Genomic DNA, 25,453 nt, shown 5'->3' on the forward strand with positions numbered 1-25,453 from the left:
GTTTATTTGAATTTTGCAAATTGCATTTTGTTGAAAGTAGACTAAATTATAATTGTACCTTTAAAAGTGAAATTTTAAAAAGTTGTATATAAGCTTTTAAAAAAAATTGAAAAACAGTTTCCTCTCTCCAATTTTTTTTTCCACTTTTCTCTCCGGTTCAAAGAAATTGATTGTTAGCTTTTTTTTAACCAAATGGCGGAAAACCCATGCACTTGTTAGGCCCATTTGATTAAGCCCATTTGAACTAATGCATTGATAAAGGTCCAATGGGTCAGATGTAGTTGGCCCAAATTGGCAGTCTACAATATTGCCTTTCATCCTGCAATATGAAATATCAAACCATTTGGTAGGCTAAACTCCATTGGAGGAGCATAAGGATTGATAGTGTTAAAAAGCTAAATTGTTCTTTTAGTATTACAAACTACAAACCCAATTANACCATTAATTATATTCAATACCACTATAAGAATATAATTGCACTCTAGGCCTTATCTATAAATTATTTCCCAAGACTTTATTATACATTCAACCCCTTCATTAAAATATTCGTAGTAATACAAAGTCATTAATATTGACTGCCACTTTAAAGGTTACTACATCTTAATCCTTGAGTACCCGGTTTAATCCTTTATGTTATTCATCATATATTTATGAAATCCAATTCCATAAATATATACTTTAGTAACTCTTTACTAAAGTGGTTGGGCCCAACACTCTGAATAACCAAACCCATTAAACTTATCTCAAGAGAATATTTTATATCTCCGTTAAGAGATTATGAATTCTATCTTGAAAATACATGTCCCATCAACACTAAATGCGGCTGCCCAACATACTGAGATTTTGACCATAACTTATAGATCTCACTCCTGATATATCAAAGCAACCTACATCTCATGATCAGGTCCATTATTTTCTCAGGATTTAGAGTTGATGTAAATAGAAGTCGTGAGCTTTATTATTCATTTGACAGTCTTTAGGAGAATAATAAATCTCACAGCGGTCCAGTTCAATATGTCTTAACTCTTAAAACATATCAACATACCAATTAGAAGTCTCCACTTCCATGATCAAGACAAATCATCTTTGTTGATATGTTATAGTCTTCGCAGATGAAATGCCCAATTTCATCACCGACTACGAACTAAAATTCTGAGTTTACAAAGAACTTGTGATTTATATCTTTCTGTGACTTTTCACATAAATCACATACTATGCATCTCATGGACTAAGATAATGTCCCATTAGTTCATAAATGGTCTCATGCAATTAAACAACTTAATTATTCATGACATGCCAATAAATTGGATTTTAGGGCACAAACCCTAACACCTAAAAATAGAAAAGACATCTAGTAAGAAAAAAAAAATGATGGGGGATAATGTTTCAAAATAAAACAATGTATTGTATTCAACGATATTTACCCGACAATAATTTTGCCATGACTCCTCAAGTGCATGAACAGTGTTGGTTTTAGCATCCCAACCAAAACCAGTATGATTTATGAGTGTAGAAAACTCACGATGTAGTAAACGCATCCTATTAAACTTCCCTTTGAATTGTGCCATTGTAAAACTCCGTTTACCTAATTCATTCAATGTAGCTAACATTTTCTTCCAAGTATCGGAACTGAATTGCCCATCTGCCATATTTCCCTTATTGATCTCTTTCAACATTATGTCAATAAATAGTTTATCAAGTTGTGATGTCCAAAGGCTATCTTCATTAATTGAACTGTTTCCTTTCATCTATTATAATACAATAAAACATGAAAACAACTAAGGAACAACCTTTATAAACACAACCATCAAATACAACTAAGAAATAGCTTAAAAGATTCAAACAAACACAGCTTCTAATTAATAGTGCATTTTGATCACCATAAAACCCAACCTACCCAAAATGCCATTCTCCTTATTATTAGCTAAATAGTTTACTTAATTAAGGGAATACATTCTTTGCTATATACTACAAACACAAAACATATGGTCAGGCTATGTTACTAGGTAGTCCATCAGCACAAAGGCTTGTCCAACCATTATGGTCAGTCGGTTCACAACCGAAGCCAAGGTAAATTTTGCAGGATCATTTTGGGGGTCATCTTCAAATAGCTCTTTTTTTGGTTGCTTTTCTCATTTCCCTTTATTTTCAATTTTATTCTGGGGAGGGTGATAAATTGGAGAGATAAGAAGAGGGTTTTTTTTTTTGGGCCGTGGGTTTTGCTCCTATCTAATGTGTAAATGAATAAATATTGGGGAAAGGACGAAAGGATATATTTGGGGAGTAAAAGGGGACACTAGTTAGAGTTTACAACATTTATGTTCTTCAATTTTGTGTTGTGTTGGGGGTGGTGTACATAGAGAGGAATGGTTTTTCTCTTTGAGAGACCTGGGTATAAGTTTGTAATTGTGAAAAAATGGTTGGATGAACTCTCCTCACGATCTTCACTTCTCCACTCTTCCCTATGATTTTTCTTTCTTCCTCCACCGCCTGCCCAGCCGCCGACAGACCCGCAAAGCCTGCCAAGCTCCGACCCACCCCTTCAGTAAGGAGAAGAGTTCTGTTCGTTGACTTCACCGACGCAGGGAAAGGGCTTTCCAACGGCACCAATCGAAACCCATTTCAGGTACGCTTCGATTTTCCCCCAAAGTTTATTTATCCCGATCGAAACCCATGTGAAATTTTGTCCATTGAGGATGGGTATGATGCTCGGTTGTGTGTGCGTGTGAAATTTTGGCGTTGGTGGTGGCATTGGGTTTAATGGAGTTGGTAGACTTGTAAATTTCACATGGGGTTTGATCATTTTGTGTTGTAGTTTATAGATTTGATAGATTTTCCCATGTAAAACTCAGGAGCGCAACATGAGCTTTGGTTTTTATAGGTGGTGGTGGTGTGTTTGCTACTGAGTTTCTGTTTTGAAAGTATGGAATTGATAGGTGCTTTGGGTTTTATGTTTTATGTCAGTATAGAGTTGATTTGGTTTCCAAAGCATTACAATTTCCAGCCTCAGTCAGTGAAGTTTACATAAAAACAAAAATAAAATTGAAAAGCTGCAAAAATGGTAGACAAGGGCAGCAAAGGAAGAGGTTGTCACCAGAGAGTACATATATGCTTTATGTAAATGGTTGTTGATGGGTTGATAGTTTACTCTAATAAGACTGTTTCCTGGCAATTGAGAAATTGTTTTAGTGAAAAAAAAAATTGCATATATATATAATTTGGGATTAAAAAAATATTATTGTTACACTAGGCGATTATTTGCTATTGCTATTATGTGGCAGTTGCGGTTGCGGTTGTGGTGGCGGCAGTTGTGATTGCTATTTATTGTAGTGAATATATAATTTTATTGTAATGAATATATTATTTTATTGCAGTAGATATATTATTTTATTATGTTATTTATATTATTTTTTTTGTATTGAAAGCTAAAATAAAACCACTGATATTGGGTGTTTTGTAAAGTGAGGTGGTAAAATAGATAAAGTAGCATTTTGTGATGCCAAATTGCTAAATTTATGGCTCTACCAATGTGAATGCTCTAATACTGCAGAAACGAAGAAGGTAGGACAATGGCTCCATACAAAGACGAGCCTCCGGCAGTTCGCGTCTATACAGTTTGTGACGAATCCAGGTCTCTCTCACTCTCTCTCTCTCTTGTGTTTTCTTACTAAAAATTTGGAAGTAATGTAAAAACCTTTCAATAACTATTTTTTTTTTTTTTTTTGGTGCATATTTATCTAAGGCAGGTATCTGATTGTGAGGAACGTTCCAGCATTAGGTTGTGGGGATGACTTGTTCAAATTGTTCTCCTCCTATGGAGATGTTGAAGAGTAAGTTCAACAATTTTTTTTTTAAACCAAAATTATGGAAACTGAGAATGACCCAATTGGTAATTCAAGGAGAAAACCAAATTGTGACACATTGTTCATTATTTTCACAGATTAAAATCTTTGTTTGCCATTTTAAGTATTTATTTTTTGGTGGGGATTGTTTTTTGTGTGTTGCTTTTATCTTTAGGTGTAAGCCAATGGATGCAGAGGACTGCGAGCCTTTCACTGATGTTTACTGGATCAAATTTCACCTTGTCAGCAGTGCCAGGTGATTAAATAAGTAAAAACCAGTTAGTACTTTGGAGTATGCTAGCCAATGGTTTGAATTGTTAATAGATAGATTAAACTAAGAAGCACGGACACGGGTATGACACGACTAATTTCAGAAATATTATAACATGAAATGAAATGGTTGGTACAACACTGGTATAACATGGGTATGACACTCTAAATGAAGTGTCCATGCTTCCTAGACATTAAATTGAGTACCACATTTTCTTGATAACGGATGAACAGAATCAATATTTATGTTTGATAGGTTTGCAAAGAAAAAATTGGACGAGTTTGTTTTCCTTGGGAATCGGCTGCAGGTTTCATATGCACCTCAATTTGAGAGTCTCTCTGACACAAAGGATAAGCTAGAAGGGAGGAGAAGGGAGGTCCTAGCACGATTAAATCGTACGTTTTCGTGTATAGTAGGCATGATTTTAACAACTGTATCTGTGAGGCATGCAATAGGGCCATCTTCTGTGTTTCTCAAATGAATTCTTTTTTTTTTTTTTTTTGGGTGTCTTATTTGCATTATCATTCTGTTCTCAGCCGCAAGATCCAAAGGGCCTCCTGGTTCTATCCCAGGTGTTTCAACTGAGGCTTCACTAGTTGCAACTCCATCAGAGATCAACTACCTTCCAAATTCCTCACAAATGAACTGCATTCCCCAACAGTTAAATTCTAACCAAAGGTGGTATCCTGTTTAAATTTGCTCTGCTATATTTTCCCCATAGAGCTGTCATCAGCTGTTTCCTATTGTTGTAATTGATGGATTTTCTATGCTTTCTGCAGGAGCTCTAGGGATTTAGTTAATAAACCTCCAATCACTCAAGTTTCCTCTGACAAGGTTTTTTTTTTTTACTGTTCTTGTGCTTTGGCGTTGTAACATATTCATTCTGTTACTAAGTCTCACTCTTTAAGATGCATTTTTGAATTGAGGAATTGCCTTTCACCATTGCAACTTCTTTTAAAATAAATCCTACTTGAAATGGAATGTTTTTTTTAAGATTCCTCATGCATGGTCATAGCCTCATAGAAACCTCCATTCTTTGTTATCTCCTTGTAAGTCAGTAAGGGACTTACATTTTGGTGACTATTTAATTAATGGTTGAGGTTTATCATCCTTGAACTAATCATTTATTTATTTTTATAAATCTTGTAACTGTTATAGTTAGATACCACAGAATCTTTTGTACATCATATATTGGATGATATGTATGGCTTCCAGGTTAATAGCACACCTTAAGTTGAATTTGGATATTTTTGTGAAATTCTGTAGAAGTTAGCTGTTATATATGATATGGGGCTAACATTTGTGCCTCTGTCTTCTAATTAATTTCAGGATTATTTTGAATCTCAATCAATGAATCGGACAGTTAGGTTGGTAAGGGAGAAGTTCAATAAGGTGATAACCCTCTATTGCATAATTTTTTTTTCCAAAAGCTTCTCACTAGTTTTGTATTTTGAAAATTGTTTTAGGTGTGGAANTCATACAAAGACGAGCCTCCGGCAGTTCGCGTCTATACAGTTTGTGACGAATCCAGGTCTCTCTCACTTCTCTCTCTCTTGTGTTTTCTTACTAAAAATTTGGAAGTAATGTAAAAACCTTTCAATAACTATTTTTTTTTTTTTTTGGTGCATATTTATCTAAGGCAGGTATCTGATTGTGAGGAAGTTCCAGCATTAGGTTGTGGGGATGACTTGTTCAAATTGTTCTCCTCCTATGGAGATGTTGAAGAGTAAGTTCAACAATTTTTTTTTTAAACCAAAATTATGGAAACTGAGAATGACCCAATTGGTAATTCAAGGAGAAAACCAAATTGTGACACATTGTTCATTATTTTCACAGATTAAAATCTTTGTTTGCCATTTTAAGTATTTATTTTTTGGTGGGGATTGTTTTTTGTGTGTTGCTTTTATCTTTAGGTGTAAGCCAATGGATGCAGAGGACTGGAGCCTTTCACTGATGTTTACTGGATCAAATTTCACCTTGTCAGCATGCCAGGTGATTAAATAAGTAAAAACCAGTTAGTACTTTGGAGTATGCTAGCCAATGGTTTGAATTGTTAATAGATAGATTAAACTAAGAAGCACGGACACGGGTATGACACGACTAATTTCAGAAATATTATAACATGAAATGAAATGGTTGGTACAACACTGGTATAACATGGGTATGACACCTAAATGAAGTGTCCATGCTTCCTAGACATTAAATTGAGTACCACATTTTCTTGATAACGGATGAACAGAATCAATATTTATGTTTGATAGGTTTGCAAAGAAAAAATTGGACGAGTTTGTTTTCCTTGGGAATCGGCTGCAGGTTTCATATGCACCTCAATTTGAGAGTCTCTCTGACACAAAGGATAAGCTAGAAGGGAGGAGAAGGGAGGTCCTAGCACGATTAAATCGTACGTTTCGTGTATAGTAGGCATGATTTTAACAACTGTATCTGTGAGGCATGCAATAGGGCCATCTTCGTGTTTCTCAAATGAATTTTTTTTTTTTTTTTTTTTGGGTGTCTTATTTGCATTATCATTCTGTTCTCAGCCGCAAGATCCAAAGGGCCTCCTGGTTCTATCCCAGGTGTTTCAACTGAGGCTTCACTAGTTGCAACTCCATCAGAGATCAACTACCTTCCAAATTCCTCACAAATGAACTGCATTCCCCAACAGTTAAATTCTAACCAAAGGTGGTATCCTGTTTAAATTTGCTCTGCTGTATTTTCCCCATAGAGCTGTCATCAGCTGTTTCCTATTGTTGTAATTGATGGATTTTCTATGCTTTCTGCAGGAGCTCTAGGGATTTAGTTAATAAACCTCCAATCACTCAAGTTTCCTCTGACAAGGTTTTTTTTTTTTACTGTTCTTGTGCTTTGGCGTTGTAACATATTCATTCTGTTACTAAGTCTCACTCTTTAAGATGCATTTTTGAATTGAGGAATTGCCTTTCACCATTGCAACTTCTTTTAAAATAAATCCTACTTGAAATGGAATGTTTTTTTTAAGATTCCTCATGCATGGTCATAGCCTCATAGAAACCTCCATTCTTTGTTATCTCCTTGTAAGTCAGTAAGGGACTTACATTTTGGTGACTATTTAATTAATGGTTGAGGTTTATCATCCTTGAACTAATCATTTATTTATTTTTATAAATCTTGTAACTGTTATAGTTAGATACCACAGAATCTTTTGTACATCATATATTGGATGATATGTATGGCTTCCAGGTTAATAGCACACCTTAAGTTGAATTTGGATATTTTTGTGAAATTCTGTAGAAGTTAGCTGTTATATATGATATGGGGCTAACATTTGTGCCTCTGTCTTCTAATTAATTTCAGGATTATTTTGAATCTCAATCAATGAATCGGACAGTTAGGTTGGTAAGGGAGAAGTTCAATAAGGTGATAACCCTCTATTGCATAATTTTTTTTTCCAAAAGCTTCTCACTAGTTTTGGATTTTGAAAATTGTTTTAGGTGTGGAACTTTGAAAACAATTTCTTTTTCTGTCTAGATTCAATCAAGTAGTGAGCATCTACAAGCTGAGTCTGCATCAAAGAAACCTCGAGTAGACAATAGAAGAAGAATCTAACAGATTGTGAAAGATGAAGAGAGCTGAGTTTTTTCTACAAGGTGTTTTTTCATCTCACCTAAACCTCCTACATGCGCACGCCTGTAAGCTACATCCATCAAATTTTTATAATGTAAATGCTATGTCCTCATTTCTTTTTCTCTTTCTTTTTCTTTTTTCCCTTCTGTATGTGTATCTTGTAATCCTTAAAGTCTTCATAAGAACAATATTCAACATTGTAAAAATTTTGTGATATATAGATTACACAGTTTTGCATAATTGAGTCCAAAGAGATCATGTATTGGTTACAATATATTTCTATGGAAAATGAAGAGGAATTTCCTATTCTTCTGTTTATCATTTACCCAAGTCCTTGTGGCCTACCAAGCTCAATTTAAGTTCTTGATATGCCTAGAACCAAAAAAAAAAAAGAAAAACACATAAGTGCCTATATTGGAGCCTCTCTATTCTGCTTTTTCATGGGACATATGCTCTAATTTTTCAATGATTTTTGAATGGTTTTCCTGAAACATTTGTTTTCAGTAATAATGTCATGACATCTGCTCTTCAGCTTTCCCCTTTTTCGGCTTCCCTCTGTGTCATTGACATAGTATTAGATGTTACACATTCCCCCACCCTCATCTCTCGCTCTCTCTCTCCTAAAAAAAGATATGGCATTAATTGATCTATGCAGAAGTGCATAGAGTGCACATAGCCGGGACTTGAAGTGCTATGTATAAAAATTGTAAAAATTAACTGTGCATATGCAGTGAGATGGTACTTGAGAATGACTCAAAATGGCTATTAAATCCCAGAGATTAATTTATTATATTAAGCACAAGAATTAGAAGGCTATAAGAGAAGTTTAGTTAGAATCTCCTTCAAAATTTGCCAAAAAAATCTTTAAAGAGCAAGTAGGTATAGGTTTAAGAGTCAATGAGTTCCAACTTAAATGGCATCGCTCACTCTGTGAGAGAGTTCTTTAAGGAGTAAGTAGATACAGGTTCAAGAATAAATGAGTTCTAATTTAAATGGCATTGCTCACTTTGTAAGAGAGTTCTTTAAAGAGTAACTAGGTACAGGTTTTAGAGTCAACAGTTTCTAACTTAAACAGGACTAGCTCACTTTGTAAGATAGTTCTTTAAAGAGTCAGTAGGTACAGGTTTAAGAGTCATTTTCTTAAATATATGGCACTTGCTCACTTTGTAAGAGTAAGGTGGAGGATGAGGTGGTGGGATTATATAAACTACTGGATGCATGTGTAATTACCAATAAAAAAAGTAGGTACAGGTTCAAGATAGTGCCAGATAATGACTTTGCAATGGCTGCTTGGCTATATTTCTATACGTTTTCCAGATACACAGCATTAGTGATGACAACCTTAGAGCAATTGCATCAGTGGGTATAATAGAAAAAGTGCTTAAATTTACACATTTTTGTTCAAAAACAGCCCACATCAGTGGGTGCATAAGTGTGTATATTTACACATCTATTACAGTAACTGTGTATTACTGTAGCTGTGCATATCATTATTTTATATATTTTTTTCTCTCACCTCTCTTCTTTCTCCATCTGACTTCTCTCTCTCTCTCTCTCTCTCTTCCTCTAAATGGGACAAAACTGATCGACCACCAACCATTGTCCAACCACCACTGCAACAGCACCACCCACCACCACAACCTAGCAACACCCCCCATCACAACTGTAGCCAATCACAACAGCTTACAATTTAACACAAAATTGACCCAAAAATCAACAAAAAATTAAACTAAAATCAACAAAAAAATCAACCCAAAATAAACAAAAACACAAACCAAATTCAAAGGAAACCCAAAAAACCCAGAAATCCTGCTTTGCCTCAATCTAGAAAACCCATTTCACCTCAACCCAAAAAACCCTCTGATTGGGTCTTCATTCGACCTATGCTGTCTTGGTTGTTACCCTCTGATTGGGTCTCCATAGATGCCTAACTTTAAAGCCTAAACCAAAGGAACAAGAAAGAAACAAAGAAAGAAAATTTGATTGAAGAGAAGAAGGGTTTAACAAAAGGGAGAGATCAGAAGAGAGAGGGGAAGAGGAGAGGAGTGAATTTGAGAAGACAGCAGTTTCTAAGTTTTTGTTTTGGGTTTCGTGAGAAGGTCCACAACTTTGTTGTTCCAAATGCATGGGTCATATTGAGAAACAGAGAATGGAGATTAATGGTGGGTTGACAAAGATTAGTGGGGTTTTGGCTAGGTCAGATTGAGAAACAGAGGACGGAGATCAGGTTGCAAGAGAGAGACCACATGTATTCTTTTATGGGTTGAGGGAAGGAGATTAGGGAAGGGAAGAATACAGAGGATGGAGAAACCAAGACAGGCTAATGAGAGAGAACCGGAGAAATTAAAGGTAAAAAAAATAATAAAAAGTTTGATTATTAAATTGAAATAGTGTGTAAAATAGATAGACTAATGTAGTTATTTTGTAAAAGTGACTGTGTAAAATAGAAAAAATAGGTTCTTAGTGTAAAATAGACAGAAGAATTTAGACTAACTGATGTGAATGCTTTTAAAATACAAATGCCTTTAAGTAGCCGAGCTAATTAGCCGGTGCCCCTGCTTTTGCATGGAGTCATCCTAACCAAAAAACACTCTTTAAGACCTGCAATTTTTTCGTTTCTCATTGACCCACAAACAACTATACCAGCTGCCACCAATTGAGGAGTCTGAAAGAACAACCAAACAACAACTGAGTCGCCCAAGTATCAGAATTCAAGCGAGTTTAAGTGAAGGGATGCAGGATGGCTTGCCATAATAAAAAATAAAAACCACTCTTTGCGTAACACTTCTCTGTAATGTAATGCCTTTCAGCGTAATAACTAGAAGCAACAAAAAAAAATCTTAAAGGCGGGATATCTTAAGTGCATATTAAGTAGGCTCATGAATCATGAGGTACAAACATGCGTATCATATGAATCGTATTTAATCAATGAATTGGATGTATTTTGCAATATATAAATATGAGTTTATATATTTTATTTTTTATTTTAATTTTTTAGATTTGGTCTGAGTCTAGTAAGTTGTTGAACTTGTTTTACCTCAAGTTTCTTGAAAACACTGTGTACAAGAAAATAGCTTTGTCCATGACCTCTCTCCTTTCAAAATTTGGGTCACACATAAGTTTTGGTCTACTCTTATCTCCTCTCTCTCTCTATTGGCATGCATCTAATGAGTCTTAAATTCACAATCTCACCTTACACCTAACATCTACAAGGGAAGGAGGTATCAATTGGGTTAGAGATCATTGGCTTCTTCTCTTCTCTACTTCTCTTCTTTTTGTTTCCTCGCATCCTTTTCTATTCCCCTTCTAATACATTGGGACAACAAATGCAACCATAACCCAAGAGACACTCTTGGTTCTAAGCAGTGAGTTCTCTCCAAATTTTTTGTTTAAATTAAAGATATGTTGTTCTTTAACCTTGTCAATATTTTTTATTTTGTATTTTGAAATTTTAGAAACTTTATATTGGAATTCTTTGTGCTAATAGATTATGAACAAACATTTTCTATTTTAAGGAAATAAATCCAGGTCTTTAGCAAAAATAATAATAATTAAAAATAAAAAAAGAAATGTATTAAGGACGCGTGATTTTGATTATATAATTTAATATAAGTAAATATGTGTGTATATATATATATACATAGAATTAAGATATGATTCCATGTCTAATATTTATAATATAATATACATTTAGTGCTAGGTAATTGTATACATAAGTGTTCGATTAAATTGGTCTGATTGAATATGTCTCAAGTTTATAATAAACTAGTATTATATTTAAAATAATAATAATAATAATAATAATAATAATAACTAGTATTATATCTGTGCAGTGCACAGATTAAGAAAATTCATATACAAACTAAGAACATATTTTAATAATATAATCTAAATTGAACGGTAACATAGATAATAAAAATAAAATGACAAAAGTTATTTCAAATTACGTGACGAAAGCATATCCTGTATATCAATTTATTTTAATATATTACTATTAAAATAAATAAATTTCCTTTATATTTCTTGAAATTTTTTATATTTAATTTTAATCAGAGTAGTACCAAGTTTCTTAAAACTTTGATAAAAGTTTAAGTTAGAGCAAATTATTTTATTATTTTTAATGTACTTATAGCAGGCACAATTGTCAGACCCAACTTTTGTTGTTGTAACAAAAAATTTATGATTGATGACTGAAATAATTTTAAATAAATAATGAAACTTCTCCTAATTTGTAGAGATTTTGGTTAATTGGAATAGTATTTCCAAACTTAATGAAACTTTAACAAAAAAAATTTCATCTCAAGCAAAATATGTTAATGAGTTAAAACTCAGCCCTTTTTTTTTTTTATTTTTTCCTTTTTTTTTTTTTTTTTTTTAAGATAGTTTTAACCCTGCTCTTGATAATAGTTCTTTATCATCAGACCAAGACACCAATCAGTTTTTGGTGTAGACGGGAATTGAATTCTAGATTTCTTATTCAACAAATCATTATGATAACCATTTAAATGATATAAAATAAATAATGGAACTTGTTTTAAATATTTCAAATCTTTTGGTAGTATAATTTATTCAGAGAAGTATTTCTTTTTAAGTATTTGAAAATTAAATGATAGAGTTTCCTTGCAATAAGTGTCCGTTTGACATGATTAATTTTGTCAACTTATTTTACTATTCAGTTTATTTTTACTACTATTTATGGGTCTTACTGCATTTTTTGGTACTATTTATGGGTCCCACTATACTATTTTAAGTAACTTTTACCTTTATTTACAGTACTTTCAATAAAAAAATTTTAATTTCAGTAAAATAAATGGATCCCAAACAAACCTTAAGTATGCTAATTATTTTACTGATTATTTAATATACTTTATAGTATCCAAATGACATAAGGAGCACAAGTAGAAAGGAAAGGAAAAAATAAAAATAAAAATAAAGGTGTCCATTTAGTCCAACCACAATGGATGACAAAATTTTATTATAGTGTATAATATGATTTGATTTAGACATGAGCATAATATGTAATTTTATTGTAAATGTTTTGGTGACAATAGTATAATTTCACATCTCTATAAGGTCAGATGGTATATTGGATGTATTTATTTCACATGGAAGGATTTGTGTGTGTGTGTGTGTGTTTAGATAGGATTTAGTGACAATTTGTGTGAATTTCTATTACTTTCAGTTCACAGTAATTCATTTGAGGGTACTACTTGAAACCATTTTAAATGTTAGTGGTTTTAATTGAAACCCAAACTTATAAAGGAATTATACAAGCTACATGTGTCTTTTATAAATGGTACCTGCCTGTCACTAGGTAAGTATAACTACTTGCTACCAGATTCTCAAAAAAAAAGCTGCTTGTTACCAAAAAGAAAATTTTCTTTTATAAATGGTAGCTGCTTGGCACTAGGAAGGTATAGCTACTTGCTACCAAAAAGAAATGCCACTTAATTTGTGCAACTACGATTTATAAGGCCTAATTTTTATTAGGAATCTCAGATAATACATCATATGGTTATTAATAAAAACTTCTTCATGTATTAAATCATGAAAAATGCTAACAAGTGCTCTTAATGCATTGATTAATAATCTATTTTAAGAAAATTTTGATATCACTTTTATGAAAAATGAAAAAAACTATCAATACATTAATTGTTTTTTTTTTCCCCGTGAAAACTTTATTTAACTGAATTATTAATTAATACTCTAAAAATACTCGTTTGCACGTCCCTTAAATCATTTGGCTAATCAAATTAATTAAATAAGTCAAACGACTCATTAAATATGTCATGCTACCAATAATACACGCAGATTATCGGATTGTCATTTGAGTGACTTGAGTCCTATAGTGGGGTTGAAAGGATTTTCCACCAAGAATTAAGGGTAAACTCTGTCCTAATATAGGTGAAACAAGCCAATCATTGTCAGAGGCCCTCAGCCTTTCCTTGTATACTCATTAAATTAAACGTGAAAAGCATACCAGATTAACTCAAACAACATGACATTCACAAAATATGCTTTTTCCTTTGCCAATAAAAATGCTCACATTTTTTATTGTTCACCTAGTTGATTATGATATGCCAACTTTTTCTCATTAGTTTCACATCCACTAGATGAGAGGGAGAGAGAGACAAGGAAGTATCTACAGAAAAATCACACGTGCTCTATTTATGAACATAATTGGTTCCCCACATATGATTCACAATTTCAGGGATGTAGAGTAATTGATTTTTCATTTTCATGGTATAATTTAGGCTAGGTACACTTGGAAACTACCAGTTTTCATCAACTGGCATACAGGACAGGCACTAATTAACCCATCACAGTCCTTGCATAAACACAAGTGCCTACAAGGCATCAATAACATAGACACCTCCCTTGCCTTGCATGCCCTGCAAGTCATGTGCTCCTTCAAGCCTTGGTAATTCCTGGAAATAGATTTTGAAGGCCCACCTGGAATGCTGAGGTAGTTGTTTGGGTCGATATATGAGGCAGTATCATCAACTTCACTGTCTCCAAATCCTTCCTTCCCTTGTTCTGCGCCCTGTGATATTGCCTGCTGGAGATTGCTCTTCAGGACATTGACAATCGACTCATTGTACTTTGCTCTATAGTGCCAATTCTGGGCTTCAATGGCTACCTGCTTTATTTTCTCTACCAGTTCCTTGTTCTTACGGTTCATGTTATCTATTTCTATTTCTTTCTCACGTAACTTTTTACTTACGCCTTTCTCTATAGTGGCAAGGAAAGAAGCCATGTGTCTCTGCTTCAAGTCCCTCACCCCTTTTGCCAAGTGTTCCTCCTGGTTGAAAAGTAACGAAAAGATTATTTCAAATGTACTAAAAAAAAAAAGCAGAAAATGATCACAAGAATATTATAAAATCAGCTTGAAAATTCCGTTTTAGTCAAGTATGAAAGTATAGTGTACAGATGCTAGAGCACCGAAAACCATCATTCATAATCCTCCAGCCAGGTCTCCAAGATACAACATTGATGCCATCAAAATATTTACATCTAAAGTATACTATTTCAAAGGGGATTCTTCATTTGAGATACCAATGTCAGCAGATTTGGATTTCATTGAAGAAAATCAAATTGACTAGGAAAGAAAGAATTGAAATGACACAAGGTTATAATTCAACAGGAAAAACAGATCAATAATTTCTTTTGGCCAATAAAATCAAGAATGGGGGAAAGTAAATTAAAAAGACTTTGTCAATGATTGAACAGCTGTTGCAAAGCAATCGTCTATAATTAAACAGTTACCCAGAATCATTTGGCACTAAACTGGTACGACATGTATATTTATACGATTACATAGGGGGGAGCAATACCTGAATTTTGATATACTGGTCAAACTCTTCTTTCTGCCGATCAAGCTCAGTCCTAATATTGTCACCAAGGGACAAGATGATTGATGGTGCAGCCGTCATACTTCCACTTGCAGAAGTTACAGACGAATTTCGTTCATCATCATCATATGATAATCGTAACCCTGTTGATACAGCATTCGGGTTTGGAATGCTTGCTGAGCGATCAACTTCATCTTGACAGGCATTGTAATTTAAGGATATCTGAAGTTTTTGCTGCCTTGAGATATCTTCCATTTCCCTGCCTCGTTTATTTGGCCGAAGCATAGGAGTAATATGCTCATTTCCAAAATAATTTACCGGATCAACACTACATCCAGCTGGCACTGCATCATAACATGCATATTCATTATGCCTAGAGACCAGTGACTACATTTCAGAAAATATAGAAAAGGAAAAGAGGAAATATGACTATTAAATTACAAATATAAAAGGAAGGAAAAAAAAAATTACCATGCAGTCCAATACACAAGAAGTGTATATATTTAGAACCAACTGAGCAAGTGATCTTTTCCTCTTATCATATTGGAAAATTTATGTTAAATGATGGTCATATTTCATCTCATCTCAGCTTTATTCACATGAGTTCTATGCTCATAGCTGGCAAGAGGTAGGCTCTAGATAGTGGCAATGAAATTTTGATAACTACAATGGACATGTTGTAACTTATGCATAACAAATTAAATATTACTGGTTTGATCCTATTAAGAAACTTGCTTAATGTCTCATTAGTATTTTGTATTCATCTACTTTCAAATATAAATCAGATTTTCTAGTTTGATTTACATCCAAAACAAGGCTCCAAATACTAGTAATATTGGTGTCAGGTACCCAAGATCAATTATTTGTGACCAAAAGATGATAATATTGATATTAGTATAAGTACTTCAAAAGACAAAAAAAATAAAAAGTTTCAGTAACAAAGACCTCTTTCTAGCATAAGAATAACAGAATTTTTTATTTTGTTTATTTCTCAAAGAGAATATGCCAACATATCCATCTTTAAGCATAAAGATTTTGGTCACAGGTAAAAGAAACTCCAAAAAAGTAACTGCAATGTTGATGAAGATATGGAAAAAAATTCAAAAAAGAAAACGGTAAAAGAATATTCATGTCGATATGATGTTATTATCCTCTTTTCTAAGGTTGACTTATCTAAATTTTAAAAATATTCATTTTGCACTACTATTTAATCTCATAACCTTATCTCAAAAGTTAATAAATCCTGACTGCTTGTAAAAGAAGGTCAAATACAGACATTTTGCGATGATGATGAGTGACGGTGGTGATGATAGGGAAAAATTCTATAAAACAAAAAACAAGAATGGTTTCCACCAATGTGCCACTCTGTGTCATCATAAATGAGGCACAGATAGGAAGGATGGGTTCTGTTTCCACTTTCCATCTCTAATAGGAAAGCAATTTTATAAATGATAATCAGGAAAAATTACAGTACTTATTAATCAACCTATGAATCCAAAAATACACTCCAGCATGAAGGCAAAAGATCCCCAATAAAAGCTTATAACAATACCATAAGCAATATGATAAACATAATAGCATGCATTGAATAGAGTCATGACATTCAAAGCATTATAACTGCACTAACAAATGCAGAAGAGAACTCACGACTGCCAAATAACTGCAGCTTATTTGATGCATCAGTCTGAAACTGGAAACGATTCTCATCAAGGAAAGCAGGATGCACAGGATTGCCATTGTTGCCTCCCAACATTTTCCTCAAAGAAAAATAAATTCCTCTTTTTACTTGCTCCTGAAGAACTAGAGTAAAATAACTAGTGGAAATCCTACCTGCCAAAAAAAGAGGAAAATGTTTTAATATGACAAGCTAGAAACAGCCGATATTCTAGCAATTCTAAAGAATGCAGGCAGAAAACCTTATATACAAAGAACAAATTCACGAAAATGACTGGTTCCTTCTCAAGAAATGATCATATACAATACATGCTAGGTTCATCATCTAAGGCTTTAGTCTTGATGCATAATTCAAGACACTCACAAATTTGTATCTCATTCATAGTGTTTGGAAGACAGCTTATGGGATACACCTAAAACATTTGACATTAATTTCAAATAATCCATAAGCATTAGAGGTAAAACCCATAAAAAGTTAGAGACAGGCTATGGATGAGAATTTTCAATGACTACAATACAATTCAAACCTACCAAGTGCAATATAGTTTTCCATTTGACATTAGAGATACACTGCTAGCTAGCAATTAAAGATAAGTTGTTATTGCTATGCATAGTTTACGCATTGTCTCTCTTTGTTTGACTTCCCTAATTCTGTTAGTTTTTCCATTTGATTGGTTTGTATTCATTTCTGTGCAGTGAGTTTACTATTGTAAAAAAAAAAAAAAAAAAAAAAATTATATTTGCCCTCATGAGCATGCAAACAGAATGTGACACCATAAATAATTAAATTCCAAAACTTCAGCAAAGGCTTCTTTATATAAAATCTGAATCTACTTGATGAATTTCTCACCCATTTAACAAACTTAGATGTTAATAAATATAACCATACAAACAAAAGAATGAAGAAGTCAGCCTTAGGTTTCCAACCGGAGTAGTACGATGGGACCAAAAACAACATCTCCACTCTAAGATAACATGTAAAACACAGCTCTTTATGTGGCACTATCAAAACCTAAAAATAGCATATTGCCAAAAATTCATAAACATTCCATTTAATTCTTTGAAATCAAAGAAATCCATAAACCACACTGCCAAAAAGGTAAAAAGTATATATATACATATATACACACAAAAATAACATATACACATTATTAAATATTAAACAGATAATCCATTGACTTACAAACAAAAAGGAAAACACATGAGCAAAAGCAAGTTTAAAAGATAAGAGCTGATAAGCTTATAAAAAAAGAAAAGAAATAAAACGTCATGGTGGTCAAGATTGAGAAAGTCAGATGCATATAAGATAAACCCAATTGCAAACTAGAGAGAGACAAGGGATCCATGATACCCAGAAAGGTGAATTAGACATATAGAGGGAAGTAGATATACAGAGAGATTAGAACCCAAAAGAATGAACTTTTTTGTTTTGCTGAATAATCAAGATTAGAACTTGAAAATATTTTCTTCACACCAAAGATGAGAGAATCTAGTAATCAGAAAAGTGAGTTGACCAAAAATTTTCAGATGACATAAACAGACAGAAGAAAGGAAAGAAAGGAAAAAAAAAATCTCATACTATGCAAGATAATAGATTTCCTCCAAGATTGTGGTCAATCTGTAAAAACATATGAGAATCCACACACAAATGTTCATATAAAAAGCAATCTAAATACTAAAACATCATAATCCAAGTTACCTTGAGATAAAGCAGCCTGTTTGATGCACTCTCAAGAAAGACAAGGAATGCCCCAGATCCTGTAATCCCACCACAACTCTCAATCCACCATAGAAACGTATAAAAAAAAATACCCAACAGAAAAGAACAAGAAGATAGCACGTGAAGTAGATAGATACCTTAAAAATGCAAGCTTTTTGGTAAGGAGGGTAAGAGGGAACGATCAAAAATGATGTTCCATCAAAACGATCTGGGAAAATGCAAGAAAGAACTTAGAGAGCCAGATGGGTCACAGAGGTGTATGATAACTGACAGAGAGAGAAAGAGAAAGAGAAAGAGAGAGAGTAAGTAATGGTTGGAGTTGATGAAAGAATGGTGCGGTGAGAGTAGGAGGAGTGTGTTAAAGAAATAAAGAAAGAGAGAGAGAGAGAATGGATGAAATGAATGAATCAAAGAATGAATGAATGAATCAAAGAATCGGTGGTAGTGGTTACGCAAACCGATTTCCGTTCTTACTTTCTTTACTTTCTTACTTTCTTTTTTGTTTTTTTTTTGGTTTTTTTTTGGTTTTTGGTTTTTGGTTTTTCTTTTATTTTGTTGCAGTTTGTTCTGTTCTGTATTTAACTTTTCAGTTTTCAAAAAACACAAAAAAAATAAAAAATAAAAGCAAGAAAAGTAAGGAATAGTGGCACGGTGGGTTTTAAAAAACACAAATATTAAAAATAAAAACGTCCGAATTAACAGAGGAGATAGGGGTGGGACCCAATCCCACATCGGAAGGAGAGGGGAGCAGTTTTCTGGAATCCCGGTGCATGTGTTATAGTCATATTCATTGATTCATGAGTCGTGAGACTCATTCAGAGTCATAACCATAGGCATAGACAATATAGACTTTATCACTTTTCTTTCTCTCTCTTTCTCTTAAATTTTGTTTCCGTACTCATTCAATTTTCATACACCTCACAATTTTTTGTTTGTTCTTTCACTACTTACTGCCAGAGAGTACCTACAGTGTCATCCACTCCCACCACCAACGTCTTTGAAAATATTTAATTGCTTATCCATTCTGGTCTCTTCTAGAGGACCATATTGCCCCCCCTTTTTTTTTTCCTTTCATTTATATTCTTTTATCTTTACAATTTAAGTGAGGATAAAGTATACCCTCGAATGATTCTCTAAAAAGAAATAGAGGTTTACCTTCCAATCAATTTGGAGGAAGATTCATCCAATTTATTAAGTGTTTTGATTGAAAATTTTAGCATGTAATTTATTTGTTGTTACACTAGACAAGTTTTTGTATGATCAATTTTCCCTAAACATAGGATTGAATTACGCATTATAATTATTTCAAATATCAAAACAATGGAAGATTAATCATTATATGTACATCCATTCATAAAAAAAAAAAGAAAAAAAAAGTATTTAGATGAATTATTCATTTCTTGGAAAAGTGACTTATTTTCTAATCTTTGATTACAAATTTAGAAATGAGTAAGAATTTTTTTTCCCTTTGTTTGGTCAATATGAAAGTCAATAATATTTGTTATAATTCGAAATAATTAATTACATAAACTAATACCTTCATTCAAGAAAACAAACAGCGAAAAAAATTTCTGTTATTTGAAAACCTCAAGTAGGAAAACAAACTCAAACTTTCAAATCTATGCAACAAATTAAATAGAAAAATACTAGATTAAGAAAAAATGTCATTTGAAAAAAAAATCAGTTCTCAATCAATGATTGGCTTGTTGAATATGTCACCGTTCAATAAATATTTTCCGCTCTTCAAAATTCAACGACGTTTCACTCAATTAACCTTGTATGTCATTGAGATTCAAGTGATAACTCAATGGTAATACCATCCTAATGGTGCTATATGTCTGTAGTTTGAAGTTGATCCCTCCGTCCTCCACTATCTACCTATATATTGAAAAACATTATTTTATTGAAATAAATGAAGTGTTATTTTAAATTATAAATAAGGAAAATAATAATTCACCTAGCCTAAATTTTAGTTTTGCCCACACGTAATTTAAAAGTTGATATTTTAACCTTTTAAGGTTCTATGATATGCTTTCAAAACTCACTTCTAAGCTATTTCAAAAAAATAAACTACCCCCCCCCCCCCAATATTATTTCAATGCAACCTCTCTCTCTCTCTCTCTCTCTCTCTCTCTCTAACAATATTCTAAAACATACTCCCTATCTAAACCATATGCAACGGTACAACCAAGCAAAAGTTATACGCACAAGCACCACGACTACTCCATAAACCACCTAAAATCAGCACCTATAGTTATCTCATTATCAATACTTAATTCATAAACTTATAAGACCATCATACCACTTCCTCCATTAAACCACCATGCATCGACCCATCACTACCCGTAACCAAATTCACTAAACAAATAGATCAATTAACAACCAAGTACAAAACTTTGAAACACAAAAAATCAAAGGAGGTTCCAAGAAAAGGGGGTGCAAAATGCAAAAGATCCATTATTGGGCTTTGAGTTAATTTCAAATGGACTTTCAAAGTCTCAGAACTCTTAATTTCATGTTATTAACCCTCGAGAAATTGGAGATGACAAAACTAACCCCTTCATATCACTTGCGTCAATCACAAGTAAGTGACGGAGGGAGATGAGAGTAACTCTCCTCTCATTGAAACCTTAGAAAAAGAAAGAGAGAGAAAAAAAGGAAATTAATTTAAGGGGGGAAAACACTTTTACCACGTTTTTAAACAATGATGTGTAACAAAAACTAATAAAAAGAATCTCGAGAGATACATGATTTAAAAAAAAAAAAAGTCTCAAACCATATGTGGGAAAAGTACTGATACTTTTATAAATATTTTCTTTAAAAGGTAAGTTTTGTATTTGGTGGTAAATTATGTTATATCTATGTGACTATGTCAATTTAATAAGGAAGAATAACAATATTTTATAGATAGTCATGTGATAAAATTTGAAATTTAGAGCGTATGTGACATGATAATTACTACTTTTTATCATTAGATTAAGGCATTAATAATTTTTCTCCCTCTGTGTAGGCTAGTTTCAAATCCAAATCTCCTATTTGAGGATAAGGAGCTAACTGGAATGCAGGCAATGCACCTGTAAAATAATCAAACAAAGAATTTACAAGTTATGACCAAAAATGAATTTAACAAAATATTAATATAATTGAAAAATATTAAATATTGTAACATATTAAATGTGTATATATATATATATATATAGACCCAACTTAAAAAACAATATAACATTAATTTTTATATACGTTTTAATTATGTTCAAGTTAGGTAGAGCTACAAGTTATAACATTTCACTCAATCACATTGACCTTTTTTCTTAACGTATAATCATTATGTATTCTGTATTATACTCTTTTTTTATTTCAAAAATGAAAATCAATATTCTTTTTTTATTTTTTACAAGTGCGTTTAGATTCCCACGGTTTGAACACAAAATCAAAATGTAAAGACGTGTGCATGACATAAGGCTTAGATTTGTCCAAAACAAAATATGGGCATTCTCGTAATAAAACATGAAGCATTTTCTCAAATTTTTACAAAAAATTATTAGACATAGAAATAAATAAATATTTTTATAGAAAAAAAAAGTAATTTTATTAATTACAGTAATTTTTAATATTATGAATTTCAATGAGCACTTTTTGTCGTGATGGTTGGTACGAGGCCCATCGACAAGAATTTAATATAAAAGCGAGGAAAGAGGTTAAGGAGTTGGAGTTGGTTTTGGCTAACTGCTAATATTAATTTGGGTCCCACAAACCTTTTGTTTTTTTTTTCTTGGCGGGTAATTTTGGCGGGTGAGCAAAACGACGAGCTTTGTGTGACTGTGAAGGTCCATCATTCATTCACGAGGTATGCACAAAGTTCAATTTGGTGACTAGTTAACTTCTTAATACATGTTTATCAAAACTAATAATATGATATGATACGATATTTTTATTAAAAAAAAAATATATATATATATATATATATGATATGATATAATTTAACTAATATAAATACCATGACTTAAATATAAAACATATGGTACAAATCATGAAGATATGATACGATATTTTTATTAAAAAAAAAATATATATATATATATATATATGATATGATATAATTTAACTAATATAAATACCATGACTTAAATATAAAACATATGGTACAAATCATGAAGCACCAAACCATGCCGAGCTGTCCAATCAATAGTGATTAGTAGTGAATATGTGCAAAGCAAAGATGGAGGTTATGATAGAATTTCCTTTCCTTGTGTGATCATTGCTTCGTTTTTAAAATTGAGGGAATGTATTCCTAACTCCATCATACCTATTTGAGAAAAAGAGGAAGAAGAAAGAAGATTTTAGTATTAAACCCAATTTGGCTATTATTTTGTGAAGGAAAGGGGGTTTTCCAAATTAGTTCGGAGAGGAACATTTTAAACTTTTCATATATCTTTATACTAAATATGAATTTTGAAAATCTAACTGTTTGATTATATGCTCTTATTATATCATTCATGATTACAAAATTTCAAGAAAATCTAAAATTAATTGCTATGTTATTAATCAAATGTTTAAATTTCAAGTTTTTTTATTATCTAAAATTGTATATAAAAAATAAATTTATTGATCGAATAGTAAATAATATATATAATTTGAACGAAATATGATATACATGTTAGGAACATAAGAAACTCGTAATTTAAGTGTTAGATTTTCAAAATTTACTCCAAATTAAAAGATATATGAAAAGTTATATAAGGAGTTTGAAAGGTTTGAAGAAAAACCTTGTTCCCTTTATGAACCTTGGTGAGGCTTTAATTTGTAGAAGTTGGATCACATGGTTAAAAGAGTTTTTTTTTTTTTTTTTAATTACTTGTAATTCCTTTATTTTATTTTGCAGCTAATTGGTAGGTGTAGGCGAAGTCTTTTTTATTTATTTTTTATGCCTATGAGTCTATGACCAAAACCAACCACAACTCATTACTTGAAGTAAAACCATGACTTTCTCCCTCGGATGAATCGCATTTTTTTTTTTTTTTGGGGGTAATAATTTGCTTTCTATGGATACAAATTTATGTGGGCACGCAGATCATTATGCCTAGTGGTACTACTTGATGTTGATGAAGTCCTCCATCACCCTTTTTTTTTTCTTTATTCCACACGGTTCAAGTTCATATGAGCCTAACCTGAGAAAATGTCAAGGTTGGATTTCTATATAAGAACCATGTGAATTTTTTATCCACTTTATATCCGACCATACGTGCAGGTACATATTGTGAGTTGTGACATCAGAACATTAACCAAATTATTCTTAAAAAAAAAAAAAGGATCAAAATTATGCTTGTGGTTAAAAGTCTTATAATTTAATAGATGTACCGATGAGGTATTGAACAAGTGGATTTCACAAGTGTCTCGCGAGAAGCCTACTCGTGAAAGAGCCACGTGAGAAGTGCATGTTAGAAGCTGAAGAGTCGTGCCAGATTGTCAGTTTTACAAGTGTCTCGTGAGAAGGGCTAATCCGCAAGATACCCACAAAACTTTCTGCCTTGAGGATATATACCCTTATTACCCACAAAAGTAAGAGAGATCATTCAGAGAGAAAAACTCTAGATAGGTTTTCTACAACATACACACCCATCTTTTAGAGAGAGAGCTACACATCCTTAGTGAGAAATCATTCTAGCCTCTTCTCCTTCTATCTCCCATTGTCATACCTTGAGAAGAGATTTGTACCCAAACACAACTCACACCCTTTCAAAGTGTAGAAAGTGTTTTGGAGCTTGGGGAGCTTTGGGAATTTGCTAAAAGAAGCCAGCGAGGCTTGGCAGATGCAATCAGGCATATTACGGGATCCGGAAAGCTAGAAAAGACATGACTTTGAGAATTCCATTGGTAGCAAGAACTTGGAAGGATCAAGTACATTGAGTAGACTAGGCTTGGAGGGTCTTTTGTTATTTGTGTACTCCAACTTTATTCTCTAGTGGATCGATTACCGCTTGGAGGGTGCTGGAGAGATTTTTCATCGAGTTCTTTGGTTTCCTCTTCGATAACACATCTTGGTGTTATCTTGTGTTTGCATCTCTCTTCCCTTACTTTTGTGATTTACTTCAATTGTTTATTGTTCATGTGTGCACTAGAGTAGTAACAGTTCATTGCACACATTTACTCTTGTTCCACACTTTGATTAAGTAAGAGTAAAAGCAATCTAACCATAATTTTTAATTGGATGTCTAAACAAGCTCTTGTGTTTATACACAAATCCGAGCTTTCACACTCTTTTAGTTCATTTGCTATTCTTTAGTTATTCACTCAACCAATGTGTGTGTGTGTGTGTGTGTGTGTGTGTTTGCGTTTGCATTGTGGAGTTCATGTATTGTGCACAAATTGGCTTATAAAATGGCCCAACAAAACTGCGGTAAGTCAAGCCCAGTCTACTAACCATCAACACCATCTTCTGAAGGCCCAGGATCCCCTAGACCATTGGGCTTGGGCACTGTCCAAAACAGGAACCCACACCCAACTAACATCTCTAGGTTTTTTTTAATGGAAATATTTGAAGTTTAAATTCCTCCAATCCCAACTATTGGCATATCAAACAAAATCTCTTAATAATTACATTTTCGCTATAGCACGTACTTTTCTATAAAAGAACCAAACTAAATTGATATGTTTCATGAATAAAGATTTAGATATGTTTGGCCATAACATGCTCACCACTTACTCGTCTCACATGTTTCATGCATCATAGTTGCACATGTTATATTAAGAGTTGATGTGTTCAATTTTCAATGATTTGTGAATGCAAACACGTAGAATGCTAATATAGTCTTATTTCATCAAGATCTTGAAATCAAACACGTGAGATTTATATCGTTCATAATTAGTTTGTAATTTTCCTCTCTTTATTCACATGTTGACTCGGCAGAATTAAAGATACTCATACGCTGATCTAAACTCGAATACAAATCCGAGTTTAAAAAAAGTCAATACATGTGGCAAGACAATGTAA

At 32.8% G+C, this 25,453-nt stretch overlaps 3 protein-coding genes across 3 annotated transcripts; 2 read left to right on the top strand and 1 right to left on the bottom strand.

Moving 5' to 3' along the window:
• The first annotated feature begins 1,885 nt into the window (after positions 1-1,885).
• On the top strand, positions 1,886-5,697 carry LOC136061341 (uncharacterized). Its single transcript, XM_065763223.1, has 8 exons — positions 1,886-2,626; positions 3,551-3,631; positions 3,747-3,830; positions 4,018-4,098; positions 4,369-4,508; positions 4,650-4,791; positions 4,893-4,947; positions 5,443-5,697. Exons 2-8 carry the CDS (start codon positions 3,570-3,572, stop codon positions 5,695-5,697), a joined length of 819 nt encoding a protein of 272 aa, XP_065619295.1. The 5' UTR covers positions 1,886-2,626; positions 3,551-3,569.
• A 641-nt stretch (positions 5,698-6,338) lies between these two features.
• LOC136063204 (uncharacterized) lies at positions 6,339-8,037 on the top strand. Its single transcript, XM_065763231.1, has 5 exons — positions 6,339-6,514; positions 6,654-6,795; positions 6,897-6,951; positions 7,447-7,509; positions 7,621-8,037. The coding sequence occupies exons 1-5, from the start codon at positions 6,364-6,366 to the stop codon at positions 7,696-7,698; spliced, it is 489 nt and encodes a 162-aa protein (XP_065619303.1). The 5' UTR covers positions 6,339-6,363; the 3' UTR covers positions 7,699-8,037.
• Positions 8,038-13,859: 5,822 nt separating this feature from the next.
• On the bottom strand, positions 13,860-18,968 carry LOC112034003 (E3 ubiquitin-protein ligase BOI). The gene is made up of 5 exons (XM_024066786.2): positions 18,600-18,968; positions 18,442-18,500; positions 16,716-16,898; positions 15,051-15,412; positions 13,860-14,518 (listed from the first exon to the last, which is right to left on the bottom strand). The coding sequence occupies exons 3-5, from the start codon at positions 16,819-16,821 to the stop codon at positions 13,967-13,969; spliced, it is 1,020 nt and encodes a 339-aa protein (XP_023922554.1). The 5' UTR covers positions 16,822-16,898; positions 18,442-18,500; positions 18,600-18,968; the 3' UTR covers positions 13,860-13,966.
• Positions 18,969-25,453: the final 6,485 nt, after the last annotated feature.

This window comes from Quercus suber, unplaced genomic scaffold, assembly GCF_002906115.3.
Source record: "Quercus suber isolate HL8 unplaced genomic scaffold, Cork oak 2.0 scaffold_498, whole genome shotgun sequence".
Taxonomy (NCBI): Eukaryota; Viridiplantae; Streptophyta; class Magnoliopsida; order Fagales; family Fagaceae; genus Quercus; species Quercus suber.

Coding starts and splice junctions, on each gene's coding strand:
- LOC136063204 (XM_065763231.1), top strand. CDS start 6,364: ATGTTTGATAGGTTTGCAAAGAAAAAATTGGACGAGTTTGTTTTCCTT. Junction 6,952..7,446: donor CTCAAGTTTCCTCTGACAAG/GTTTTTTTTTTT, acceptor AATTAATTTCAG/GATTATTTTGAATCTCAATC. Junction 7,510..7,620: donor TAAGGGAGAAGTTCAATAAG/GTGATAACCCTC, acceptor TTTTCTGTCTAG/ATTCAATCAAGTAGTGAGCA.
- LOC112034003 (XM_024066786.2), bottom strand. CDS start 16,821: ATGTTGGGAGGCAACAATGGCAATCCTGTGCATCCTGCTTTCCTTGAT. Junction 15,413..16,715: donor GCTGCAGTTATTTGGCAGTC/GTGAGTTCTCTT, acceptor GTTATGATGCAG/TGCCAGCTGGATGTAGTGTT. Junction 14,519..15,050: donor ACCAGTATATCAAAATTCAG/GTATTGCTCCCC, acceptor CTTTTCAACCAG/GAGGAACACTTGGCAAAAGG.